This window comes from Phycodurus eques, chromosome 20 (assembly GCF_024500275.1).
Source record: "Phycodurus eques isolate BA_2022a chromosome 20, UOR_Pequ_1.1, whole genome shotgun sequence".
Classification (NCBI taxonomy): domain Eukaryota; kingdom Metazoa; phylum Chordata; class Actinopteri; order Syngnathiformes; family Syngnathidae; genus Phycodurus; species Phycodurus eques.
In genome coordinates this window covers 857771-876673 of record NC_084544.1, presented here as the reverse complement: position 1 = coordinate 876673, position 18903 = coordinate 857771, and the positions used below count along the sequence as shown (strand labels likewise).

The 18903-nt window shown below is 42.1% G+C and overlaps 1 protein-coding gene across 3 annotated transcripts in view; it reads right to left on the bottom strand.

Moving 5' to 3' along the window:
• The window catches only part of macf1a (microtubule actin crosslinking factor 1a), a 143951-nt gene that overhangs the window by 112835 nt on the left and 12213 nt on the right, over nt 1–18903 (bottom strand). Inside the window, exon 1 of one of the 3 annotated variants that reach the window (XM_061665105.1) lies at nt 6360–6731. The exons of the other annotated variants lie outside the window; for them this stretch is intronic. Within the exon in view, the coding sequence (XP_061521089.1) occupies nt 6360–6417 (58 nt within the window). The 5' untranslated portion in view covers nt 6418–6731. Of the gene's footprint in view, nt 1–6359; nt 6732–18903 lie in introns of those variants that run through there. 3 annotated transcript variants of the gene reach the window in all.

Here is an 18903-nt window from a genome sequence, read left to right as displayed (position 1 = left end):
ACAAAAATTTGGGGGTGGAACTACAAACGGTACCTCAGGCAGAGTCAGATGATGAGCAGGAAATTGGAGGGATGGCATCTAGACTCTGGTGGGCATTTTACATGCTGTTGCTATGACGACCACCACCAGCGCAATAAAACAATTTATTGCTGCTACAATCAGTGTGATCCACTTGGAGAGCATGTGACGGACAAAAGAAGCATAAAGTGTCTGTCCATCCACGGCTCTTCTTTCACTACTAATTGGGGACAGTTGTCATAATGGTTGTACAATATACGGTCAAACATTGGTGCCATGTGACTGCCGAAACGGGTCGCTGGGTACTGCAAACTTGAGTTAGGTTTGATGCAGTACCATTTTTAATAGATTCTTGTAAATAGGTTAGTCGGGTTATTTATAGGCGGCACGGTTTGACACCCCAACCCTGACCTGTAACCATTGACTCTGGCTTGAAGCCGTAATTTGAAACGGTAACCCAGGTTTCAAATGTTCATTTAAAACCCAACCCCAGTTTGAAACACTAATTCAGGCTAAAAAGCCTCATTTAAAACCTTAACCCTGGTTTGAAACATTCATTTGAAAACCTAACAATTGCTTGAATCCTTAAACCTGGCTTGAAAAGCCTAGATTGAAACCCAAACCCTGTCTTGAAACCCAACTTTAAACCCTAACCCCATCTTAAAAAAAACTAAACCTGGCTTGAAAGCTTAGTGTATAACCCTAAATCAAACTCTAACGTTTGCTTGAAACCCAAACATGAAAACCTGACACAGGTTAAAAACCCTAACATGAAGAAGTGTCTCAAAAGCTCTGCATTAACAAAACCTAGCTGCAGATATTAGCGCTTGAAAGAACGTTTACATAACCTGATCAACCAGCTTGTAAAGTCCAGCCGCTAAACAATGCTAACAGTCACGTTCCGCCTGGCTAACATCACAACCGCACGAGCACAGTCAGACGCGGTTAGCGTAATCGCATCAGACCGTTAGCAAACAAGGCATAGTGCATGATGCAAGGCTGTTGTTTTTTTGTTTTTGTTTTTTTTTTTATACACAATCCAAACATTGAGGCTTGCAATCCCCCTTAATCCAATTGGACCTGGCTTTGAACCCACATGACTGCGGCTTGCCAGAAAATAAACTCATGACACAGCCGTGACAATGCCGTTAATGTTAGCTTAACTGCAAAAGTCCAAAAAGCCCTCATATGACTGCCTTGAGACGCCGGACAAAACACGTCTTGTGTCGGCACTAGAGCTAATAAAGTTGCTTGGAGTTTACCAATGTGTATATATGCAAGACACAGAGTGGTGTCAAGTAACCGCCTAAACGGGCTGCGGTGCATGGAGGTGCGGCACTATTTTTAGTAAGTCTTTTGGAAAAATGTTAGTAAAATGTCAATACTGTGCGGAAAATGAGTTGTCTCAAGTGACCGCCTAAACGAGCTGAAGTACATTTGAAACAGAGTTAATATGAGAAAGCGCCGGGCTTGGTGCTGAAACATTTTTAACCGCTTTCTTGCAAATATATCAGTACTGTACAGTATATATGTACAGTATGCGAAACAGCGTCGCTCTCATGACAGCATGTCATGCACAACTATGCTAAAATACTATGCTAACATATTATGCTAATATGTTAGCCTGTGTTAATGCTAACACGTTATGCTAAAATTTCCCTGTAGGATGTTACACACACACCTATGCTAAAATGCTCTGCTGTTGGAAAATTCAAGCATGTTACACAAACCTATGCTAAAATGCTCTGCTGTTGGAAAATTCAAGCATGTTACACACACCTATGCTAAAATGCTATGCTAATCTGTTGCGCTAACTTTTTAGCTTACACAACCATATGGCACATAGCTAGAAAAACGTACTGACTTGTCAGAAACCTCTAAAATGTTCCACACACCTATACTAAAATATTACATTAATGTGTTATGCTAAAATGTTAGCATAGCATCTGAGCTACTTTAGCCACATAGCACAACGGTACACACAAACTTGAACTAAAAGTGACAGATATGATAAGTAACACAGCTCCTACCATGTAGGCAACTTCAAGGAAGTCACGGTATGATAACAGGTTATGCTAACATGGTCACAGGCACATGAACCTGAAAAACAAACATTAGCCCATACATGAGGAGCGGAACAACAAAAGGAGCCAAGCTAGTGTAGATAAACACAGAGGGACAAAAAAGATCAAAATACTGTCGGTGGCTATTCTATGAGCATAGCACAACATTGTACCAATCTGAGCCATGTCATACAAAAAAAGTTACGCTAAAGTGTTCTCTTAGTGTATTCTTAAGGTTAAACTTTATGTAACCAATTGGTTAATAATAAATGGGTCCGTTTTTCGTCATACCTACTGTTGCTGACTATTGTTCTCTAACGTTCCATACAATAACCCCAATTCCAATGAAGTTGGGACGTTGTGTTAAACAAATAAAAACAGAATACAATGATTTGCAAATCATGTTCAACCTATATTTAATTGAATACACGACAAAGACAAAATATTTCATGTTCAAACTGATCAACTTTATTGATTTTAGCAAATAATCATTAACTTCGAATTTTATGGCTGCAACACGTTCCAAAAAAGCTGGGACAGGTGGAAAAAAAAAAAATGAGTGAGAAAGTTGAGGAACGCTCATCAAACAGCTGTTTGGAACATCCCGCAGGTGCACAGGCTCATTGGGAACAGGTGGGCGCCGCGATTGGGTAGAAAAGGAGCTTCCCTGAATTGTGGACGTCGTGTCCTCCGGGCCAAAGAGGAAAAGAACCATCTGGACTGTTATGGACGCAAAGTTCAAAAGCCAGCATTTGTGATGGTATGGGGCTGTTAGTGCCAATGGCATGGGTAACTTACACATCTGTGAACGCACTATTAATGCTGACCGGTACATACAGGTTTTGGACAAACATATGCCGCCATCCAAGCAACATCTTTTTCATGGACGCCCCTGCTTATTTCAGCAAGACAATGCCAAACCACATTCTGCACGTGTTACAACAGCGTGGCTTCGTAGTAAAAGAGTAATAGACTTGCCTGCCTGCAGTCCAGACCTGTCCATCCTATTGAAAATGTGTGGCGCATTATGAAGCGTCAAATACGACTACGGAGACCCCGGATTGTTGAACGGCTGAAGCTGTACATCGAGCAAGAATGGGAAAGAATTCCACCCACAAAGCTTCAACAATGAGTCTCCTCAGTTCCCAAACGTTGATTGAATGTTGTTCAAAGAAAAGGTGACCTAACACAGTGGTAAACACGAGCCTGTCCCAGCTTTTTTGGAACGTGTTGCAGCCAGAAAATTCAAAGTTCATGATTATTTGCTAAAAACAATCAAGTTGATCAGTTTGAACATTAAATATCTTGTCTTTGTCGTGTATTCAATTCAATATAGGTCGAACATGAGTTGCAAATCATTGTATTCTGTTTTTATTTATGTTTAACACAACGTCCCAACTTCATTGGAATTGGGGTTGTACAAAATAAGTAAAAGTATGTATGATTTGTGCTGATATCGTATCGGATTAATATTGGTATCGGCCAAGGCTCAAGGCTGCAGTATCGTATCGGAAGTAAAAAAGTTGTATCGGGACATCCTTACGGGTTACTGCGCTAATGTGTTACCCTGACATCTTATGCCGTTTTCATCACTTTGGACGGAAATGCTAGCTCCGTAGCTAATGTTTGCGTGACTTTATGCATGAGATACTAGCAGGTGTGATGTGAAAGACCAAAATAAAAAATAAAAAAGACCAGTTAAAACTCACGTAGAGCACAGCTGTTGCGTGACTAGCATACCTAGCAAACAAGTGTGCGGTCAAGTGTTTTTCAGAAAGTGTTCCCATTCACCATACCCGACTCACTTTCAACAGACAAAAAAGGATGAGACCACAAAGACGAGACACCAAGCGGCGCTACGTGCGCTTAGCTGCTGCCACACTAATGGCGTCACCCGACACTGAAAACCAAACATCCGCCACTCGTCTTTTGTGGCGAATCGTGCGCGTGGGATCTAGTGTCAACCGCCAAAGCAGACAGCTAACGTAAACAATTAGCGCAGGTAAAAAAAAAAAAAAAAAAAGGGACAGATGGGCCAGCTCATCTGTAGATGAGGTAAAAAAAAAATAATAATAAATAAATTAAGAATAAAATTAAAGTTCAATTTGGATTGTTAGCCTTACAGCATAATTACCCCAAGTCATAAGTAACTTACTGTCACTATATCAATGAAAAAATACCCATGTGTTAGCTAAAGATTGGATGTCTTCTTTATGTCTGTGTCGATTATCAGTCCTCCAGGTCATGGTATTCCGCAAAGGTTGAATCAACGCAGTTCTTGTTTGTTAATTTGTTGATTTTTCGTTTTCCCAAAAGTGTTCAAAAAGGACGTTGGCACTTCTACTATTAGACTAATGTATGTAAATTAAAATAAATAAATAAAATAAAATAATTTAAATGGGCAGTACAATACAGACAGAAGTTATTCCTCTGTAAGCCATCTTAAAATGAATCACTCTTAGCCTGTTCTTAGTATTGTCGTGTTATCTGTCTACATGTGTTGCTCCACAGTTTGAATGTTTTTTTTTTTTTATGTGCACTTAAATGTTTTACTTTACCTTGCAGGAGAAATACTCGATTTTTGTTGCGTATACTATTATACAAAAACAATAAAAGGCAAATCAATTCAATATCCGTTGCTTAAATTGGAACGGCACAAAAACAATCATATTTGTTAGCCTGTCTATGACATTTTGCATTGTTTGTTAGCATTAAGGTAAACGGGTTATTTAAATTAAATCTACATGGTTGTTGTAAATACACATGTAACTGTGTTGTTTTATGTTCAGTAAATGTTATGTTTAGTTTTAGCCTTGTCGCGTGTCTTTTGACGTACTACTGTAAATATCTGACAACCTATAAACTTAAAACTTTTTTTTTTTTTTTTTTTTTTTTTTTTTAAAACATGTCGGCGCTGTGTGACAGACAACGTCTGAGACAGACGACATGGAATGCATGGATCAGACTACAAGACAAATTTGGGTTTGTCAGAATACTGCTATAAAATCTTGTATTCCGATACCACCACATCCCGTCTTTTATGATCACTGGGCTTTATCTTGTCAACTCAAACGCGAGCGGATACACTCGTTACCATGACGACGACATCACGACATGTGTATCACAAGAACAAAATGGGGGAAAAAAGTGTGTTGGTGGTCACCGGTGCTCGGGAGATTACGTTCATTTAAGGCATGTTCACGTACTTTTAATAAGATACGGCTCGCACGCAGGCAACAAAATGTTATGTAGCCTAGCAAGCTAGTGCTAGCACTAAGCGGTTGTACCGGCGTTATGTCGATCATGCTCTAAAGTTTTGGTGTGTGAAGTAATTTAATTACAATAAAGTAATTCAACTACAGTAAGTTAGCTACCATTATTTCTGTCATGTCATGTTGGTTGGATCTGAATGATTAGAGTACATGAGCTGACCGGAGCAGTGATTTCCAACCTTTATGGAGCCAAGGCACATATTTTACAATTGAAAAATCTCACGGCACACCAACAAGCAAAAATGTCGCAAAAAGTAGATACACAGTCATTACTGCATGTACTTCCTGCCATCTAATAAAATAGCATTTATTTGTTCTGTCTGTCACTATGCTTGTCTGTCACTATGCTTCACTGGCATAAATAGAGGAACAAATATACATTTCTTGTAAATTAATAATTTTTTGAGCAGTTATGTAAAATTTGATAATTTCCCACAGCTCCCCTGAAGATTGCTCTTGGAACACTGGACTAGAGAATGAAGACATCGGCTCGGTGATTAGTTATCGGTTTTTTAAACTCGCTGATCAGTCCCAAAAATCCTGATAGTGTAAAGCCTAGTTATTTCTATGGAAGTTGATGTGAGCTCAAAATTTTAAATCGTGTTTGCAATCAGGAGAAATGAAGCAAATCACAGAAGAGAAAAAAAAAATACAAAACGTAAGACTTGTTCTGATTAATATATTGGCAAATGGCAAATGGCAAAAAAAAAAAAAAAAAAAACATTGATTGTAGAAACTGAATATTTGGTGAAAAAAATAAAATAAAACAATTTTACTTGAAGTCCATATCGCCCAACCCTAAACAACAGAAAGCTCTTATACGGTCGTCGGGACATTTAACGTCAAATGGAATGACATTTAGAAGGACTCCTGAAGAGCAGGTATGACATCATTTTTTTCCTGCCCAACCCTCAGCTGACGCTGATTCACCACACGGTCGGAGCAACGTGCTCCGTTTCCTCATTTCACAACTGGAAAGCTGCTCAAAGTTAAACGCGTCGTCTACCTCGTTTGTCCTCCAAGTCCTGGAGGAACCGTCGGTACGCCGCCGCCGCCGAGCTCATCCCTCCTCCGCCGCTACAGTCAGAGGCGGCCGGCGTGCTGGCGGCAAGGTGAGCGCGGAGGAGGGACGCCGAAGATCCACATTGTCAAAGGGAAGTCGTCCGCAATAATCCGACAGTCTCGACAAGCGTCAGCCACCTGTGTGTGTGTGTGTGTGTGTGTGTTAAATTAAGTGTGCCCGCAGCTCTAAGCCGGATAGACGGACTGGACTTTGAGCAGCCAGATGATGTCACAGCCACAGACGCAGGAGTTTCTTTCTAGCCGAACATGTAGCACAGTGACTGTGTCTGTGTGTGCGCGCGTGTGTGTGTGTGTGTGTGTGTGTTGGAGCATATTGACTCATATTTGTGACGATACGCACACGCCCACATTTTTTTTATGCTTTACAACACAAACTAGTCGCCATCAATGAGTTATTATGCATACTTGGAGGTGTATTTTGACTCAATTGATCCACTCGGTGATGAATTATTAACCACAATATTGTAGCTGCACGTCAGTGATCGGGAAGCTCTCTGGTCACTTCGAACAGACTAAAAACAATAAAAAGATGAAAGATAATGTATTTGAATCTGAATTTAAAAGTTTAAAAGTTAGTTAAATTGCTGATGAGTAACAATATTTTTACACAACCATTTTATTGGATGAAAATAAACTATTGTGCCGAAAGTGTGTGCAATTATGTGATTTGCCAAACATTTGTATATATTTTATGCATGCCTAGGAAGCATGATACTGTTTTTACTGAATAAACTTTACTGTTTGTTTGTTTTTTTACTGAAACAAAGAGAGAAAAACTCATTTTTGTTAGTTATTTTTAGTTGTCACAGGATTAGTAAAGTCTATTTATTTACTTTTACGTTTTTACTGAATTGGGACGTACAGGTTTTTAATGTTTAGCCTCAATTTGACTTTTTGATCATTTGATTTATTTATTCAATCTCTTATCTTAATATAATAATGTTTTATATATATTTTTTTAAATGTGTCTATCGGAAGCATAATATTGCTTTTTTGTTTATACTGAAATAAAAAGAAAAACTGACTCTGTGGCGATGCATGCTTTTCATTGGACAGTGAGTGCTCTTATATTAAACTCATTCGCTGCCATTGACGGCTGTTGAATTCAAATATCCATGTTAACATGGAGGACTGATAGTGAATGAGTTTTAAATGTACAGTAATAGTTACTTAAAAGTTGATTTGGGCATGCATAACTCGCATGTAATTATGCTGCTGTTTTTTTATAACAGTTGTTGCGACTTACGGCTTGTCCCATTTATTGGTTTTTATTGTTCTAAATCTACAGATTTTACATGCCTCTTTATTTCATGTTGTTTGTATAACGGTTATTTGTTTTAACACACCAACGTAACCACATAATATCTACACATTTACACAAGCACCTAAATACACACCCACGCACGAGTTGAAAGGCGCACGCTTAACAAGTTTAACAACTCTTAACGAGACTGACGAACTTCAAGTGCATCCGAACAGCCCGGCGATGCTGAACGCTCCTCTGAGAAAAGGTTTCTCCTCTTCTTCACATCAAAGCCAAAAGCTCACCGCTCACTCACATGAACCTTTTCCTCTCACCGCACGCGCACGGGGGCCAGACTGGGGCCGATGGCGTGACCGGTCGCCACGGCGACGGCGCAGGAGCTCAGGATTATAAAGAAGAAAAAAAAAAAAAGAAGGGCCCGAGTAAGAGGCTGTAAAGTGAGCGCAGGCGCGAACTGTGGAGAACGCCGGCAAAACACGGACGCGGGCATTCGGCCCAAAGACGGCAAACGACGCCGCGTGGACAGGCAAAAGTGTTTCTTTACCCTTGGGAAGGCGTGGCGTTCGTCGCATACGTGAAAGAGAAGAATACAAATTCAGATTAGTCGTCTTTTACACACGTCGAAACATCATCATCCTCATCACCCTCACCCGCATCATCAAGCTTAGGTGTCCCTCCTGAAGTGTCATCTGGTTGACATGCAGCCACGTGGACCCAAACCTTTAACTCGGGTCACATTGACGACTTCTGGCAAGCGAATGTCAAGTTAAGATATAGTGGATATTAAAAGTCTACACACGCCTGTGCAAATGCCAGCTTTTTGTGATATAAAATGGTCAATTAATGTGACCTACAGAAGCTGCACAATTCAACTGCAAAAAAATTACACCTTGTTGAGAGGAGAAGTAAAAATAAACAACTGCAAAGTCAGAATGAACCAATCAGGCTCGAAGCAAAGCTGGATAAATCTTTTACAGCTGCGATTTGCCAATTTCGCCGGTGGGGGGGAGAGGAAGGAGGGGAAAAATTTTTTAAAAATTAAAAAAAAAAAGAATCTACTGCATGACAAAGATTTATTTTGGATTGACAGGATGAGTGCGGTGGTTGAGCCCAATGAGGTTTGGGAAGTTCCCTGTCTGAGAATCGAGGACACCTACGCAATTGTGCGAGGAACGAGGCGCAGCTTCAGTTCCTCAGCTCAAATTAGCAGCCGCCACAAAGCCGAGCTACTTGCGGCCTTCACTTTTCTTGTCCGCAAACGCGCGTCCACGTGTTGGCGAACTATTCCAAGCGCGTGCAAGCGTCAGTTGTGACAATCGATCAAACTTGTCGAGATGTAACGGCACAAAGACCCGCTTGCGAGAAACGCGTCCACGCCCGACAACTGCCCGTCCAACACCGCGTCGCATAACACTCGAACACTTGTCTGGCAGACGCCCAACACAGCCGCCGCAGCAGCTGACGGCCGCCGACATGTGGCGGGTCCAAAAACTACTTGCAGTACTACCCCGTAAACTGTGGTAACCAGTGTTGCGATTGGAAGCTGTTAATTTGCTAACGTGGTGAATAATAATGAAAAAAAAATATTAGTGAAGCATGTATTGATGTTTTTTACGCTAACTGGTTCAATCATCTCACGCAAGACTTGAGTTACACTGCCAACTACTGGCCTGGCATGAGCATTGCAATGTTTTTTGAGGGGGGGGGGGGGTACATACAGTAATGACTGTGTATCTGCAAATTATTTCAACATCTTTTGTAAATCTTAATGAAAAGAAAAAACGCTGATATCTTCGAAGTATGGGTGAAAGGGTTTATGCATAAACAGCAAGGAAGGAGAATACATTAGGTACAGTAATGTACATTTGTGTTTGTGCGTTTAAAAATTTGAACGTACAAGAAGACAACGTTGTATTGTAAAAAAACAAAGTGGAAGATGCGGATATTAGCCTGGAGCCGCCCTTGGCCAAGGGCGGCAGCTGCGCTCCGAGAACGCCAACAACTGGACATGACATTCAAGGCCTTTCATTCTTGATGACCGTCAGTCGCTTGTCGGCATGCAGTCAATGCGCGCCAACAAATACCAGAAACGTTTCTTCCTAAAGGGTGGGCGGGAGGTTCCAGTTGTGCCTCAACACCTGTTTCCAAACACCCCAAGAGCTGACGTCTGGTTTGCGGCCCGAGGCGGGACGGAAGGGGAATAAATTCAACGCCTCCTGACAGAAAGTAGTCTGAAAGCTTTACATAATTAGATCATAATTTCCCCCCAGGGATTAATTAAGTACTCTGATGAAGAAGCAGGTAGGGTTTGTGCACTCTAAATTCCAAAACTTAAGTTGATCCAGCATCTTGTGTGTTAAACTAATAGAAAAAAAGCACAATGTTTGCACACCTTTCAGTCAGATGGCGAGGTTTGCTATGGACAAATACGACTTCCACCAAGGCAGAGCAATCCTTTTTGGGATCGGTAAGGAATTGCACACCTTCATAGTTACAAACCTCACGAATATTAATGGGTTAGAATCATGCGATACGATATCATGATCCTTTGCTGACGATTATCGAATGTCACGATACAGCCATTATGCGAAACTTATGGAAACACATTAAGATATCAACGTTGCCCATTGAAGTATTGTTTTCCCCATTCATTTGAAAGACATTTTTGGGATAAATTTAGGAAAAAAAAAATGTTTATAAGTGCATACTTTTCAAACGACAGCAACGATATGTCTGTACCGTACCTATCTGTAGTCTGTCGTATCTATCTGTATCGTATTCTCTGTGTGATATCTGTATATTGTATCTATCTGGATGAGATCATATCCATCAGTATCGCATCTCTATGGTATAGATCTGTATCAGATCGTATTGTATCAATCTATATCATTTACTCTCTATCATATTGTATTGCATCAATCAGAATTAAATGTACTTGTGTCGTATTGCATCGTTTTTATCCATACTGTATCTGGCTCTCTAGCAATAGTTGAAATATGTGAGTATAAATATATTTTTCTTTGATAATATGACCATAAAACTGCTGATACTTGCAATCTTTGCGCCACTCAAAATGTTCGTGATGTATCAAAATGTGCGACTTCTGATTTAACGCTACTGTAGCGTGAGCGATAACCCCGCGACATATCAGAAAATTTGGATTCTGTGCCGCCCCGATTTTATAAGCCTAAATTCTGGTCATTAGGATTATCTCAATGTTAACACAAGTGACAACTCCTAAAAGTGCACCTGAACCAATATTTAATGTGCTGAATTGGCCATATTTGTCATGTAGCGTGGCCTCCCGCTGAGGAGAAGCCAGGCCGAGCTTTCGGGGCGGAAGTGCGCTCGCTCATTTGTCAGGGCAAAAAGCGAGAGAAAAGAAAGGACCAAACCAGATGAAAAGAGTGAAGGGGGAAAGAAAAAAAAAAAAAAAAAAAAACAGGCGATAAATGTTTGCGTCTCCTCCGCGTGGGATAAAGATTTCATTCATGGACTCGGACGAGCGCCGCCACTCTGTGCCCTCCCCCCTCTTCTCCCTTTGTGGACACCCACCCAGACCTCCTCCCCCTGCCTCCACTTTGCTATTCGATGTCACCAAATGAAACGAAACCGGCCCGACACTACGATCGGTCCCAATAAAACCTCACAGCACTCGCAAACGTTCCACATTCAGGAAAATTCGAGATTGTTTTCCCTTTTCCCACACGACATACGGAAATTTCTAGAAGACAAAGCAGGAGACGAGTGTAGAAACTTACATGAACGTAGCCTAATAATCATTTTTAACTTACTGTCACAATGTCAATAAAAAGTACTAATTTGCTTGCTAAAAAAAATACAATAAATCTATGTCTCTGTAGAGTTTTATTCATCCGAGTCATTGTAAACCGCAAAGGTTGCATAAAGGACTCTACTGTTGCGCTTTTTTCCTTACGAGCCGAAAATATTAATACCAAACTTCGGCAATTACAGTTTTGAGCTTACGAGGAACGTCCGATGGTGCCAGGACATCATTGTTTTTGTCAACGCCTTTGATCTTGCAGGAAAAAGTCGAATATTCCAGTAAAAAGTTGGACTGTTGTTTGTGCCAAACAAACTGTACCTTTCATTCAGTGACTGGGTTTGAATTGAACGGCAACGTTAGCAAGCACAATTATCATTTTTAGCACATACTATAATGCTCAGGTTCAAACTTCTTGCAGGAAAAAGTCAAACTATTCCGTTTGGATTGTCAATTGACAATTCTTTCAATGACTGTGTTCAAATGATGCTCTGATCCTCATGCGATAGCATGACATCATTGCTTTTTCTGTCAATCTTGCCTTTGATATTGCGGGAGTTTCATATTCAGGGAAATGCTGACAAATGTTATTTCTGTGACTGTGTTTGAAATGAAACGACAACGCCAGCAATTTTGTTTTGCTAATTACTAGCACAGCTTCTATTTTGTTTCCTGGAAAAGCTCTTGGCCAGAGAGACAAATGCTCAAAAACAAGACGGCCGTCATGTGACAACACCCAACTAGCGTGAACGTACTGTTTGAGAAGAATCCGGAAATGTCCTAGAGCGGGAATCAGCTGAATCACTCGCAGCTGTTTTGCAGCGCAAACAGCATGACCGGCCGAGAGGAAGGATCTATGGATTTTTGTGTTAAGGGCCAAGAAGACAAAGTGTACAAAAGGCTGCATATGGTTCTAACGCAACAGGAAAGTGTTTGGGAATCATTGGAGTGACACAAACATCTGAAATAGATCGATTTTAGGTCAACTTGAAGGTGGAAAAAATTCTGAGGCCATCAGAAGGATCTGGAACATCTGCGCTTCTACGTGTTCACCCATCAAGCAGAACCGCCCCGCTGAACATTGGGCCTCAGTGAGAACCCGATGCAGAACTCTGGGGAGACCAGCTGCATCTGCCTGCGCATATTCCCCCACACATTTTTAGACAGAAATCGTGAATTATTTAGCTTGACAGACAAGATGCAACTTTTAGGTCAGAGCCGACATTGCAGGATAAAACCGGATCGGTTTTAAAGTGACGTGAGCCACAGAGAGTCGACGCTGCCGCTTTAAGAACTGCAGACGAGGCAGACCTCCACTCCTCCCGCCATCATTTTGTTATTTCAGGAATGTTTTATATACACACACACACACACACACACACACACACACGCACGCAAAAGTCAGTAGAAACCTGCGCAAAAGTTCCTGTGCGTCAACACAAATCATGAAGTGTCCTTTCGCTCTTTCAACGCAGCGACACCATGAAACTGCAAAAAAGGTTGACAGGCAGGGACAACTGACTTCATCTGAACAGAACGTGAGAAGCGACTGTCGGGTGTCACAGGCCAGTCCTGGCATGGCACATCATCATGCCAACCAACAGCATTCTGGAACATTCTCCAAAAAATAACAACTGGATAACTGACAATCTACACAGACTTCAAGAAAAAACACTTTAGTGATATTGCGACAGTACGTAAAAAATGACTTTACAATTACGCTCTTAGGCTAACGATATGTACCTGTAAAAACCAAGGTGCGTACCGTTAACACCCGTAACGGTTGTATATTTATGTGCCGGCCCACGAGCGCAACCCTAACCACCCACGACGCAGCCCACGATGGGAAGCCCAAGTTTGACACCTCGGGCTTAAACGACAACGACAAAACGATAGCAATCAAATGATGTTCGTACTCTGCCATCACTGTGGTGCGTCTTCTGGAATAGTGCTAAGCGATATGCACAAAATCTTCTATCCCGATCGCAACATACATCCCAATCACTTTATTTGTCCTTAAAATTACATGAAACTAATATTTGAAGGATGAAATCGAAACAAATCGAAAACAATGAAATCGATGAGTCATGCCTGCAGAGTGAGGCACAAGGATGACGTAACAGAAATGCAACGGCTGTGTTACATTCTCGGACACGACATTAGCATCGCGAGAGCGCAACGCGGTGAAATAATTATATAAACGATAGGTTTCTTTAGGGTTATATTGTACGGTAGACTGTTTTTAAACTCACTACGATATATATCGTAATATCCCACAGCACTGTCCGGAACGTTTCCGGATACGGACCAAACAATTGCTACTCATGCACCCCCCATCGAGGCAGTTTTCCTTCTTCACCGTCCCCCTTCCTCTAAACCCACTTTACACCTTTGAGAGCAGCACCACCAGTACCCTACACCCCCTGCCGCCTCCTCCTGCAGGAAGGCTATTGAGCGATTACATGCTCAGATTTGTTTTGTTTTTTTTAACGAAAAATAAAAAAGCCACGTCAGACGAGGACGGAGGCAGGACGGGATTAGCGGCGGGGAAAAGGGGGGTTGCGAAGGTGGGGTGACAGAAGGGACCTGCGAGTGTGGGGGGGCTTGAATGGGACCCTCCCCCCTCCTCTGAACACTTTTTTAGGATCCCTGTAAAAGAGATGCTGACGCATCAATAAAAACACATGATGGCCTTTAGCATCTTCAGCTAATTACATTCAATATGGCAACATTCTTAATTGGTATACAAAGGTTTTATTTTTTTCAGAAGTGGTGGGTGCTGATTAAAGGGTCCTCTGACAGATGGTATACACACATACGCGCGCGCACACACACACACACACACGCGTGGCTATTAGTTAGCGAGGGGGAGGTGTCGCCGGCCGCCATCGACCTGTTGCTCACTCATCCACAGGGGGCGCCGCTGTCATCGATTCATCTCGGTGTCCTCCTGTCAGCCGAGTGGAATGCTAAAACGACGCTAATTTTCTTTTGGCATATTGTTCGCCTACGTAATTTGGTACCCAAGGTAACGAGATCCAAGACAAGGGATGAAAGAAATTCAAAGCAGTCTTTTAGTATGTTGCATAATTTTTCAGAGAATAACTGAAAATGTAACATACCGTGGTAAATACTTAGTGATTTCGATTTTTTTTCCCCCATGTTAACCAGCACTACATGAAATAAAAATATTTTTTTTTAAATGAATGCGTTTTCAAGCAATCTTAGGCCCCTAAAAATGTTATTTATACATCGGAAAAAATTATAATAAACCCAGCCAAATTCCAAACACAGTTTTGATGGCCTCTTGACATTAAGACACTCACTTTAGCTGGTCCAGGTGAACCTCGAGTGAATGACGTTGACTATTTAAAGGGGACTTGCGTTTTATTTTTATTTTCTGTGGTTTTTGTTTTTCACTGCTATATTTTGTCACACCGAGTGCTGGAGCTCCCTCGCTCTCTTTCACAAGGTACTCATCACATCTACTAACAGGCCTTCAGTGTCTGATTCGACAGACAATATAACGTGATCAATCAACGTTATCTTCAAGTAGGATATCAGACAGCAACACATCGGACGTTATTGATCTACACGAGGGAGTGGAATATGATATGACGTGAATTATTAAGCCGTGTAACACTGCAACAACTGCAGTGTTCAAGGGTTTCATCACACTCTGGATGCTTGCAGGATGATAATTATAGTGCATCTCAATTAGGAGCAAAGCCTGTTAAGAGAAGTAGCTGCAGATTAACCACGAGTGACCCAGTAACGGAGGAGCCCAGCGGGGGAAAGGACGAGCCGTGCTGACTGTTTTTGCGTCTCGCTACGGAAACCAAAGATGTGAGAAGGCAATCGTAATGATAATAATTAAAAGCGCGAGCAGCTACGAAGGGAATCGGAGCGTCAGGAGCAAAGTTAGCGCATGTATACATTTCTGCCAGCAGGGAGCGCTGAAGAATCTCTTCAGGAGTCGAGTTTAGTGTTTTACAGCGAGTGATCAAACTACGAAATGCCAAATACTACAATGTTTCTGAATTTAGCGACACCCGTCAGTCAAGTATACGAAGCCCAAATCTGGTAAGGACGGGTTTGTCCGAAAATGTCAGACTTGCCCCGAGTTTTCAAGCATGGCTTCTCGAAGACTTTTTTGTGGGTCTGCTCGTGACAGACATGTCTACCCAATGTCACCCTGCTCAGTGAAACTGCTTTCAGGGGCTGAATTTTCAAAAGTTCACCGTTTCAAAAACCCTCAAAATGTGACAGAGAGATTCTGACTTGACTGAGGATAAGGCGAATAAAAACAAGGAAAGAAGCTTCGGAGCAGATTGGTAGCTTTTTAAAAGGATCTGCACTGAGAAGACAATTAAATGCCCATACAGGCCTATTTCACTGACCCCCCACCCCCCCGTAAACAGTGCGTCCACGTGACACCCAACCACAGCACAACAGATCACCCGCCGAGCCCAATCTTCACATATGGATTGGAACAACAATTAAACAGAAACACAAGACAAAACAAGATTTCCACGGGCCCACACATCTCACAAAACAAACCAAAAAAATCATTAATCAAGTTTTTTTTCCCATGTAAAGCAATAAATAATGTTTTAGACATAATTCAAGCGCTTAAAACACTTGAAAATGCGTACTGTATCCTGGTCATTTTGAGGCCTCCTCCTCCCTGCTCATGCAATGGACTATTCCATCTTCTTACTGAGCATGTGCAGATCAAAGAAAGAGCGCCACACTGACTTCTCATTTGCTCCAACGAGGCGCTCTAAAGCAAAACCCGTCCACATGCTGCGTGTCACGATGGACAACGTTTGATTTTTTTTTTTTACCTGACTTTTCCAGCTTCTCTCCCTGTGACGTGCACCCGCTCACGGCCGACAATGAGGCACTCTAAAGCGGCCACACCAGCCCGAACCCCCGGTCCACACGCTGGCTGTCAAGCCAGACTTTATGGGGATTTTTTTTTGGTCCCCCCTCCTTGCTATTCCACCTCCTTCTGCGTGACATGTGCCCGCTCACAGCTGACAATGAGGCGCTCTAAAACTTAAATGGTGTCCGTAGGGCTCCCAAGTGACTAAAATACTCCCTGCATGTAGTTCCAAGTCTTATAAACACCAAGTCAAAGTCAATTTGAGTCTTTCGTTACTTTTAGTCAGGCCAACTCAAGTCAACTAACTAACTTTAGAACATACCCTAAAATAAGCAAAATATAGGCTGCTAGCATTAGCTTGAGCGAATCGGTCTGGCATTTCTGCGGCGTCACGACATTGACTGAAGCACCTGGTGGCCTCGCCCGGCTCGGCGGGCCACGCATTCATGCGCGAGCATCAATCTGAAGGAATTGGAGCAGATTAAAAGTCAGCGTGCCGCTCTCGCGCGCTCATTCCCTCGCGAGGTCGACGCTCGCCGCATCCGGTCCCGAGTCTCTGACAAGCACGGCCGCCGATGCTCGACTTTCTGTGTCGTCGACATTTCGTAAGAATCCATCCAGAAGTCGCCAGTCCTTCGCAAATTGTACATGAAAGATATCAGTGAACAAGAAGGGGGGGGGGGGAAGAAAATCCAGAACTATGATCCTGGTTAATCCACGTCAATGAGCCCCTAGTGGCTGTGCGCAGTATTGGTCAGGCGATGACATACGTGCGATCTGATTGGATGATAGGAAAGCACTTTGCTGTGATGCCACGTCACGAACTGTCGCACTTTTGTCAAAAGGTTAATATTGTGACGAACTTTCACATAGCTAAATTCGCAGCATGTGAGTGTTTCAAATGTCATTTGAAAAAAATCACTTTAAAAAATGTTAAATTAACACTCAAGAAGCCCTGGGGCGGGAGAAAAAAAAATAAAAATTCCTAATTTGAATAGCACCAAATCGTACGCCTTCAGAGATTCACAGCTACACTGGACTGAATTCAAGAATAATTCACCAAGAAGGCAAACACTGGAATGCTCAACAACCGTTTTCCTGCGTCTCGCAAAATCCCTCAAGCAGTTTTACCGTACGTAATCGCTAACGAACGATGACAACATAACCTCCGCGTGGCAGGAGGTCACGAGAGAGTCGCAAACATGGCGGACGACGACGGCGCGACGGTGGAGGAGGGGAGCTGGCAAGACGAGAAGTAGGCCACTTCGCATCTCGTCTGAAATCTTTAAGAAGCGCTCATCCAGGAAGTCTTCTCGCGCTCCATTCCAAAATCAAAAACCACTTGGCCTTGCGTTCCATTTTTATCAAGGAGCATTTCACCTTCACAAGCGCAACACAACAAAAGGATGTCTGCGTTGCCCACTGCTGTGGTTCATAAGTCAAACTGGGGAACCGCGGGTCCACCAGATGCAGTTTGGGGGTCGCCACGGGCCGGGCACACACCCTAAGAACTGCTTGGGCCATCCTCAGCGGCAACAACTGAACTCAAGCATTTTCTAGAAGTGGAAAAGTGTCTTTCACATCTCTGTAGAAAGATTTTGGCCCACTTTTCCTTGCAGAATTGTTTGAATTCAGCAAAAATGGAGGGTTTTCCAGCAGGATTTATTTAACAAGGGGCGCGATTACTTTTTCCACACAGAGCCAGGTCGCTTTGAACAGATTTTTGTCCGCCCTTAATAATAAAATCACTTTTTAAAAATGACATTTTATGTTTACAAGGGCTATCTATGTCTGACATTTACATTTGTTTGATGATCTGAAACATTAAAGTGGGGAAACTATGCAAAAATATAAGAATTTGAGAAGGGGGCAAATACTTTTTTCCCCCAACACTAATTTCCTTTGATGACGTTTCTTCATTTGGAATGAAGGCGTCAACAGGACCCTTGGATGTTTCCTCCAAAAAAAAATAAAAAAGTGGATCAAAGATCATTATTTTGGAGTATTTGTTCTTTACACAAATTCTAAACTAATAACAAAACATGATGAAACGTACACACAATTTTAAAAATGTGCTCGTTGCAATATATGTGGAAAAAATCATGTTGACCTACAATGCAATTTAGACAATATGGCAACCAGATAAGTGAATATTCCATTAAAAAGGAAGTCAAAAGTCATAAAGATGAGACTGTTGAAAATGTTCTTTGATGTGTTCAAAAGTGTAACTCAGAGTAGAACCTTTCCAAAATCTTAGACAAACTAATCGATTGCATCACAAGGTGGCGCTATGAGGTCCATCCATCCATCCATCCATCCATCCATCCATCCATTTTCTCCTCACGCGGGTCGCGGGCTGCTGGAGCCTATCCCAGCTATCTTCCGGCGGGGCGCTATGACGTCAGACTTGGAAAAATAGAACAGCTTCATTCTTATATGTTTGACCGCATGTCTCATTTTCAATGTTGTACATTGTATTTGTATTTAATTCAGTCACTCTTTCGCATACCACTTGAGAAAGCCCGTGTAGT